Source organism: Ursus arctos, unplaced genomic scaffold (assembly GCF_023065955.2).
Source record: "Ursus arctos isolate Adak ecotype North America unplaced genomic scaffold, UrsArc2.0 scaffold_104, whole genome shotgun sequence".
NCBI lineage: Eukaryota > Metazoa > Chordata > Mammalia > Carnivora > Ursidae > Ursus > Ursus arctos.
Window position 1 is genome coordinate 94259 of NW_026622769.1, and position 9452 is coordinate 103710.

General features: G+C 64.4%; 1 protein-coding gene across 1 annotated transcript; it reads left to right on the forward strand.

The window, feature by feature from the left end:
• Window positions 1-8: 8 nt before the first annotated feature.
• Window positions 9-9312, forward strand: WDR97 (WD repeat domain 97). The gene is made up of 23 exons (XM_057309965.1): window positions 9-210; window positions 414-541; window positions 721-1349; window positions 1491-1612; window positions 1808-2501; window positions 2578-3041; window positions 3116-3206; window positions 3396-3528; window positions 3620-3741; window positions 3999-4059; window positions 4204-4353; window positions 4450-4707; window positions 4789-4914; window positions 4999-5082; window positions 5499-5507; window positions 6462-6884; window positions 6965-7156; window positions 7243-7440; window positions 7530-7651; window positions 7735-7994; window positions 8026-8755; window positions 8838-8899; window positions 9010-9312. Exons 1-23 carry the CDS (start codon window positions 81-83, stop codon window positions 9210-9212), a joined length of 5391 nt encoding a protein of 1796 aa, XP_057165948.1. The 5' UTR covers window positions 9-80; the 3' UTR covers window positions 9213-9312.
• The last annotated feature ends 140 nt before the right edge of the window (window positions 9313-9452 follow it).

Consider the following 9452-nt stretch of genomic DNA (forward strand, 5'->3'; position numbering starts at 1 on the left):
GGCCTGTGGCGTCTGGTAGCCTAGCAACGGTCTTAGGGGCCCCTAAGACCGTTGAGCCGCCTGGACCTGCAGCTGCTGGAATGGAGACTGAAGTGTCAGATGCGAGCAACCCCTATTCAGTAGAAGGCGACAGCCTGCTGCTGGACCTGGACCTGTATGATGTTGACAGCTACGACATCCCGGACCCAGGGCTGCTCAAGGAAAAGAATGGTGAGGTGGCCTGGCGTCGCCCCCCAGATGCCCACATGACAGCAGGCATTTCTTGCTCGGGCAGGCGTTCTGTCTGCTGCGATGCCACACTCCGGGGGTAGGCCCTCAACCCAGCAGGGCCCTGCAGAGAGGGCCTGCCTCCAGCCTCCAGGGTGAGGGGTCCCAGACCGCACAGTGACCGCGCTTCCACTGCTGACCTGCAGAGTTGTTTTCGGAGCCGGTCCCGAGGCTTTTTACCAGCAGCTCGCGGTGGCAGAACATGACCCCACGTGCCCGTGCTCGCCAGCTGTGGCTGTTCCTACGTGCAGGCCTCCATGACTTCGTGGAAAAGGTGGGGCTTACCTGTGGGCCCTGCCTCGAGGCCTCTTCTCTGGCCCACCTCTTCCCCTAGGTGTCCCTACTACGCCCCCAGCCCAGATCCCCTTGGCTCCCCTAGGCAGGCGCACTACCTCTCCAGCCCCCCACCCCCACCCCCCAGCTGACTGCAGGCCTGCCCGTCCTGGCCCACAGGAAAAGAGAGGTGAGCTGTGTGTGGCACGCTTGACCCATGGGCTGGAGCCGCTGCGCCACCTGGAAGTGGCAGCTGGGCTGCGCTCGGTGGCACAGGACCCAGTGGGCAGACGCTTCGTGGTGCTGGATGGTGCAGGGCACCTGCACGTGCACAGAGAGGACGGCTGGGCTTACGAGAAGCTACAGGCCCCAGCTGTGCTCTCAGGGCTGGTGGCAGTGCTGGGCCCGCTGGGCGCTGTGAGCCGCTTTGTGGGTTGGGGCCCCGAGGGGCTGGCCATCCTAAGGCCTGACCTCAGCCTGCTATGGCTGAGCAAGCCAGGGGTGGGCAGGATGCTGGGCCATGAACCCATCTGCTGTGTGCCAGTGCCCAGCCTGGGGCTGTTGCTAGTGGCAGAGGCAGGCGGCAGCCTGGTGCTCTGGAAGTTCCGTTCAGGGGGTCGCCGCCTGGTGCCATGTGGGTCACCTCTGCAGCTGCCACCAAGCCCTGCAGGTACACTCACCCGTTTGGTTCTGGGGCCCCTGCATTCCCAGCAAGTCCCATGCTGCTTCGCGGCCTGTGGCTCAGCCGTGCTCATCTTTGATCTGCACAACTGGGCTCTCGTAGATGTGCGCCGGGACCTGCACAAAACGTGAGGGGTGCCTGGGGACTGGGAGAAAGGGAGGGTGGTGGGGAGAGGCAAATCCAGGAGGGCAAGCGGGTCATGGCAGGGGCGCAGGTGCTCACACACCGGGAGATGCTGAGTCTGCAAGGGCTTCCTCTTCCCCTTCAGCACTATCTTGGACTTGGCCTACTGCCCAGAGGTAGAGGCCATGGTGACAGCCTCTCGCGACAGCACGGTGAAGGTGTGGGAGGCCGACTGGCGGATCCGCATGGTGTTCATGGGCCACACAGGTGCGCTATACCATTGTAGCCCTTGAGGCCCCGTTCTCTGTCCTCCCTGTGCACGGCCCACGGGACAAGAGCTCTGGGCTGTCCGGAACTTCTGCCAGCTCTAGCCGAGCTTCTCTGCACTGGCCGCATCCCGGGCTGACGGCTCCCCTTCCCTAATCCCCCGGTGCACCCCAGTGACCCATGCCCCTCCCACAGGCCCAGTGACAGCTCTGGCTGCGCTCCCGAACACGTCCCTGGTGCTGTCAGCCTCGCAGGATGGGACGCTGCGCACATGGGACCTGCAGGCGGCAGCACAGGTGGGCGAGGTGGCGCTGAGCTGCTGGGACCGAGACGTGGCGTCTGCGCGCGTGAACCGCCTGCTGGCGCCCGCGGGCCCCAGCTGGCCAGTGCTCTCCTTGAGCGCCAGCAGCGTGGAGTTGTGGCGCGTTCGCGAGCTCTACTCACCGTTGGCGCAGCTGTCGGCGCCAGTGCTTCACTTGCAGGTGGTGTCTGCGCTGCCCCCGCTCCCCCTCCTGCCCGCGCGCCTCGTGTGCGCATGCGCCGACGGCTCGGTCTACCTGGTGTCGGTAGCCACCGGGCGCGCAGTGAGTGCGCTGCTGCTTGAACCTGATGACTGCGCGGCCTCAGTGCTTTATTGCCTACCACGCGAAGCACTGTGGCTGCTGACACGCGCCGGACACCTGGTGTGTGCCAACGCGGCGCGCTGCCCCATGCGCGTGCTGCACCGCGTGTGCCCGCCCCCCGCCCCTGCGCCCAGGCCCTGCTGCCTGCACCTCTACAGCCACCTCACAGACCCCGGTGGCGCGTTTGCCAGCTGGGAGGCCGTGTGCAGGCATGGGGGGGAGCCGTGTCTGAGGGACTTGGCCCGCGCCCGGAAGGACAAGAACCGGTGGGTGCCAGAGCCGGCGACGGCGGGGCGGGGCGGGGCGGCAGTGCCCATGCCGACACGCTGCTGTCCTGCACAGGTACCTGCCCGTGGTGGGGCACACGGACGGCACCCTATCGGTCCTGGAGTGGCGCTGCTCGGAGACCGTCTTCCAAACCCGGGCACACAGCCCGGGCCCCGTCACCGCCATCGCGTCTACCTGGAACAGCATTGTGTCCTCCGGTCCATATCTCCCCTCCCCCTGTAGCTGGCGTGGGAATCCCTCCCCTGCCCCACAAAGGCCCAGCCCTGGCTCCCGTCCCACAGGCGGAGACTTGACCGTGAAGATGTGGCGCGTCTACCCCTATGCCGAGGAGAGCCTGAGCCTGCTGCGTACCTTTTCCTGCTGCCACCCGGCCGTGGCGCTCTGTGCGCTCGGGAAGCGAATCACTGTAGGCTTTGAGGATCCGGACAGCGCCACCTATGGCTTGGTGCAGTTTGGCCTGGGCGACCTCCCCCGCTATGACCACCGGCCCCAGGATGACCCCACGGACCACATCACTGGTGAGGGGGCAGGGCAGAAGTAAAGCCAAGCAGCGGGATGGCGCTGGTCCCTCACCCGAGCCTTGGTGCCTCAGGTCTGTGCTGCTGTCCCGCGCTCAAGCTGTGTGCCTGCTCCAGCCTGGACTGCACGGTCCGCATCTGGACTGCGGAGAACCGCCTGCTGCGGTGGGCTGGGGCGGGAAGGAGGGAGGGAGGGAGGGCTGGGGAGCCTGTGGGCGGCCAGCTGGGCTCTCCTACCTCCACCCCCACCAGAGCCTAGAGGCTGGACAGGGGAACAGGGCCTTGCCCCTGCTAGGGTTGCAGCTTCCTACTTTGTGGAGCAGGGCTGGACTCTTGCCCTCGATGCCCCCCCAGGCTCCTGCAGCTGGATGGCGCCCCTCAGGGCCTGACCTTCAGCAGCAGCAGTGGGGACCTGGTGTTGGCTCTGGGCTCTCGACTCTGCCTGGTATCTCATAGGCTCTACCTGCCCACATCTTACCTGGTTAAGGTACCCAGTGAGCACAGGATGGGCAGGGTGGGCTGCTGCAGGTGGACAAGCCCCCTGAGGCCAGGGCTGTAGGTTCCTTTCTCCTGTTCAGAAGCTGTGCCAGAAGGTCCCCGATGTGGTGGACGACCCTCCGCTACCACTGACCAGCCAGGAGTCACTGACCTCAGCCCAGCTGCAGAGGCTTGCCAGGCTCCATGGGGTGGCCAGTCTTAGGTCTGCTGGCAGGCCCAGCCCAGCCGTCCCGGAGGCCCCTGCCCAGCTCCCCTGAGTCAGGGGCTGGCTGTGCGACCCCAGCACAAGGCCCCAGAGCTCCCAGGCCACTTAGGCCACCCCAAGCCGATCCCAGCCCCGGAATCCCTCCTCCTGCCAGAAGCCTGGCCGCCCCCGCCCCCAGGTCCTTGTCCCAGCACCCACCCAGTCCCACCAGTGATGACACCCAGTGTCCCACCTGTACCCGTCCTTGTCTGCAGCACAGACTTGTCTTTCACCCATCGCCAGATGGCAACAGCTCAGCAGCCAGTGTTGGAGGAGGTGGGTGGGTCCTGACCCCTCACCACCCCAAAGCCCCAACCCTGCACCCGGCCCAGGCCCAGGCCACTCCCGTTCAGTCCTTGGGATAGGCCTGGGGTCACTGTGGTTGTCTGGGAAGGAGATGACCCTTGTTCGCTCCCCCAGGACTTGGAAGCCCTAGTTGCCCGGGATCAAGACCTTCAGCAGCTGAGGCTGGGGCTGGTGGTCCCGGCTGCCCAGCCCCCACCCTCCTGGCAACAGCGGCAGGAGGCGTTTGACAACTACGTTCGCCTGATCTACGGCCCTGGCTTGCTGGTGGGTGCGAAGCCTCCCCCGGCCTTAGCCCTGACTCCAGGTCCTCCCTTCGCCCCCGGCCTCTGACACTGCCTGTCTCACCTGCATCCCTCCCAGGACACGCCTTCTGGAAGAACGTTCCAGCGGTGGAAAACCATGACCCTCACCGTGGAGAGAGAGACCTGGGACCTGCGCACCTTACCCAGAGCTGCCAGCGGTCTTTGGCAGCCCGGGGTCTGCACGGAAGCCCCAAAGGTGCCAGCAGCCCTCCCCCGACAGGACCCGGGAGCCATGGACCAGCACTTTGCCAACCCTCTCCGAGTCCCTCTGCCTATCCCACCCACACACCGGGGGGTGCACAGCAGGGCATCCCAGGTAAGGCCTCCCACCCCTCCCACCTCTGCCCTGACCCCAGGACCCTGCGGCCAGCCTCTGACAATATCTCCCTCACCGAAGCTGCTGGCCCGCTCCTCCCTGAGCAGTAACCTGGGCCTCAGTCTGGACCTGCAGCTGCAGGTGGAGCGGCTGCAAGGGGAGAAGCCTGTGGTCCTGGGCCCGCCGTCCCTGCACCTACAGCACAGGGTGAGGGGTGCCGCCTGCCCAGGAGCAGGGCTGCAGGGGCGCTGGGGGTCCGTGCTCGGCTCTGAGCCCCTCTCTTGTCCCCAGGTCCCCCTCTTGAGGAAGAGGCGGCCCAAGGAGCCTCTCTCCAACCTCCGAGGCTTTTTTCCTGCTGTTATTCGGCCCTACAAGGTGAGAGCCCCTTGCTCTTCCCAGAGGCACCTCCCTCTAGGGGGCAACCTTCTTATGTCCCCCATCTTCCCTTTGTTGCAAATCTTGTGCTCAAATCTGACCTGAGAGCCATGCCCGCCCACAGCCCTCTACCCACCTCCTGGCCAGCCCAGTTTGGGTGCTGCTGTTCTCTGGGGACCAGCTGCCAGAGAGCCAGAGATTCCTGGAGAAGACACCAGGCCAAGCCAGAGCCTCCGACAGCTGATTGTGCCTGCACACTTCCTCCCCAGTTAAAGTGCTGGGTGGGTCCTGTATGAATTCTGGAACACCAGAGTCCTCTCCCTTTAGTGGAGTGAAGTCAGCAGGAGCTGGCCCCTTGCAATCTATCTCCTTCCAACCTCTCCCACCCCAGATATCCAGACAGGCCTCTCTGCAAGCACATTCTGGTACTGTCAGCTGCCCAGGTGGGTGCTGGTCCTTCTCGCAGCTCTACCATCTACCCAACCCCTCAACGCCCCCCTCCAAGTTCCTGCCACCGACCCCTCTGCTCCTTATAGACATCCCTGTTCCAGGGCTGAGGCCCCAGTCCTGTGGAGAGTGTGCGGGGGTGTCAGTGTTCCCCAGAGGCCAGCAGCTGCCCAGACTTCCTCCTTTCCTCCTCCGTCATCACAGTTGATGTCTCACTGACTGCCCTTCAGCCTGGTCTCTAAAGGTTCTTTTTTGCCTGTCTGCGTATTTTGGGCGTCAACTGAGAAAAGAGGCAGAACTGAAATAAAAGCATTTATTTGGGGCTTTAGAATTGCAATTCGGGGAGCACAGATTTGGTAGCAACCCAGACTGAGTCGTGCTGAGGAGTGAAGGCCAGGGTCTGTCTCAGCAAATTGCAGGAGCACTAGGAAACTTACACGAGTTATGATGGGAAAATGTGATCACATTGTACACCTCACTGGTTTTCTGAATACTTTGGTTGCAGGAAAAATAGCCTTTGCAGAGTGTCCACTTTTCTTTTTTAGGATTTTACTTTTAAGCAATCTCTCCACCCAACATGGAGCTCGAACCCACAACCCCGAGATTAAGAATTGCGTGCTCCACGGTCTGAGCCCGCCAGGGGCCCTGCAGAGCATCCACTTTTTTTGGTCAAGAATGTAGGGGCAGCAGTCTTGTGTTCAGTCTTGGCCCAGTTCCATATAATTCCTCTTTCAAAAACAGGATGAAGTTTTAGTTCCCGAACAGTCTCTAATGTTCAGAGGTTTTACCCGAGTTTGTCTGGACGGGAGTGTGAGCCCAGTTCAGCTCCCCAAGCCCTGGCAGGCTGGGGGTGCTCTGCCAGGTGGTCTCTGGGGTGGGGTGGCGTTCAGGTTCTCAGTCCCCGTGCTGTGTGCCCCCTTCAGGACTGGCAGCGGCCCATCAGCTTCCCCGGCCGCGTGCCCAACTCGGTGGTGCTGCAGCAGATGTGGCTTCACCAGGAGGTCAGCGGCCCCGGAGCCCTCGCCCAGCTCACCAGCCATCGCAGGCGCAAGGCAAGGGGGGCCTGGGGTCTCTCCCTTGGGCTCTACAGGAAGGGGCCTGAGCACCCCCCTCCCCCCCGAGAGTGCCGGCGGACACCTGCGCTCTCCCCTCTGCAGCCAGGAAGTAGCCAGGATGACCTATGGCTGCCCCGGCGCATCAGGCGGCACCCAGCCAAGTGGCGGCAGAAGCTGATCCAGTGGCTGGGGGAAGAGGAGGAGGAGGACGACGAGGACGAGGCGCGGGGTCTGGACTGGTCCTCAGATTCCCTGAGCGCACAAAGGCAGCTCTCTGAGTCAGAGGAGATGGAGGCTCAGGTAGGCGCCGGCTGGGAGCTGGGCTGCCCAGGGCAGAGTGGGTGGAGAGGATGCGCCTGCAGCTGCTGTCGCTCCCGCAGAGCTCCGAGTATCTGACCCCGAAGCGCACGCACTCCGGCACGGCCGCCGGGACCGAGACCTGCTTTCGCCGACCCTGGTACCCCTACGGGCATTCGCTCTGGGAAGAGCGCTACGGGCATCTGCCCGGGTTCCTGCATTTCTTCATCGTCCAGAACTGGTTCAAAAAGCTGTTCCCCCTCTTCACCCTGGAGGTTCGGGGGTCTCGGGCACCTGGGAAGCCCAGGCTGGCGGGGAGGGGCCGTGCCGGGGGCAGGGCCTCAGCACGCCGTACCCGCAGGCCTACCCCGACGTGGGCACGGTGGAGGGCCTGGCCTCTCTGTTCATGGACCTGCTGTGCGAGGCCTCTTGGGCAGACTGCGTGCACATCTTGAAAGCGCTGCTGAGGCTGCTGCCAGACACCAGCAGAGACTTTCGTAACCGGCTGCAGGGCGTCCTTGTGCGCCTGCTCAACCTGGACCAGCCCCCCAGCTTCCAGGTGCACCGCTAGCCCCGCCCCAGACCCGCCCCCAGCCCCGCCCCGGGCCTCGGCTCCGCCCCTGACGCGCTTCGCCCCTGGGCGCTCAGGACCAGACGCAGAAGCAGTTCGTGATGCTGGCGCTGCAGCTCCTTCTGGCCTGCTCGCTGCAGTCCCGCGAGGTGGTGCTGGAGCTCATGTCCTACTTCCTCTACTCGCCAGCCTCCTGCCGGTGAGTCCTGCTCCCTGCTCGGCCTCCCCACTAGCGGGAGGGACGGGGGAGGCCTCTGGATCAGCGGCTCACACGTGTCCCAGGCCCGAGCTCAGGAAGCTGCTGGACGGGCTCGGCCTTCAGGATCCGCAGGGCTTCCTGTTCCAGGAGATGTTGACCTGGGTCCAGGGCCTGGACGCTGACTCCAAGGCTGCCCTGCGCCAGTGCTGCTGCCAGAAGCTGGAGGAAATGATCCAGAGCCTGCAGGTCCTGATGGGCGAGGGGCGGGGGGCAGGCTATTGGCAGTGGAGCCTCCAGTCTTGCCGCCCACCCCCAGGCTTTCCCCGGGTCTTTGAGGGGAGGGGCGGGGGATCCAGGTGAAGCTGGCCGGTTCTTTGCCTTGCTCTGTATCTGTGCCTCGTGGGTCCTCTCCTGTCCCCCAAACCCACATTTCTGGGGATCTTCCTGCTCCTCCCCGGGAAGGAGTGGGCAGCCAGGTCTCAAGCTTGGGGCCAGGGGCAGAACCGCTCAGGCCTCTCTGCGGGGGGAGGGGGAGCCTCTTGGCTCTGCCCACTGGCTGCTTCCCCCACAGATGGAATGCTTGCAGCCTTCCATGGCCAAGTTGTCAGAGATGCTGCCCAAGGTCTCCCACACCTCGGTGTTTCCATCTCCTCCCAAGGAGGCCCTGTCTCGGATTTCAGTGCTCGTTGGGTCACCTCACATCTCAGTGACACCCTCGGTCCATTCCTGGGCGCCCTCACTGGTGGCCCACGGGGAGCTGGACTTGGCTGTCCTCGAGTCCCGAGCCAAGCCGATGCCTTCCGCGATGCACCTCGGACAGACCAAACGTGTGCTGTCGGAGGCGCTGCCTCCCTTCTGCCCCCCCGAGGTCCACATGCGCTCCTCGGCGCCCGCCGCGCTGCAGGAGGAGCCGCTGCCACTGGAGCAGACGGACTGGTCCCGGTCACAGATGCTGGACCTGGGGCCAATCGACGCGCTCAACTTCTTCTGCGAGCAGCAGCGGGCTCGGCAGCAGGATTTCCTGCAGGAGGAGCTCGAGAGAAGGCGCCCAAGCCCGTGCCCTCCAGAGCCCAGCACAGTACTGCCACAGCCCCGGGATCACTGGTGAGGGGACTGCAAGGCTGGGACAGGGCCTGGGGGACAGCCGAGGGGCTGGGCACATCAGACCTACCTCCTTCCCTTCTAGGCACTACCCCATCCTCCGGCTTCAGGAGGCCGAGGTCCAGAGGTCTCCGAGGAGACTGAGGGGTGAGTGGGGACAGGGGTAGAATTGGACCCCGATGTCTACCTCCACCCTAGCCAAAGTCCCAGGGGGCGTCGACCCCACCCTGAGACCTCACTGTCCTGCTGGCCCACAGGCTGGATGCGGTCCCGGCTCTGGGTGGGCCACACCATCAGCAGCTCCATCCGGATGCTGAAGCTGCCGCTGCCAAGAGCGGAGGTCCAGCCTTTCCCGCCGGCCTGGCCCAAGCCTGCGCGTCCGCTGCCACCACTGTTCCTGCAGCCCACCCTGCAGCGCTACTTTCTGCCAGATGATTCGTACCCCGACAGCTGCGGCTGACCGGGCTGCTGGCTTCGGTCTCTTCTTCCCTCCAGCACGGAGTTGAGACGTGGCTCTCCAGCCAGCCGTTCTCCCCTGGAAATAAAGGCCAGGAAAAGGGGTGCTGTCTTCATCTTTGGGGGCTGCAAGTGTGAGTGGAGCAGTCTGGATGGTGTGACGATGTGCCCGTCGGAAGGCAGGAGCTGGGGGCAAGGTGGAGTCTGGAGTGGTCAACCCTGGGTGCAGCAGCATTCCTGCTGG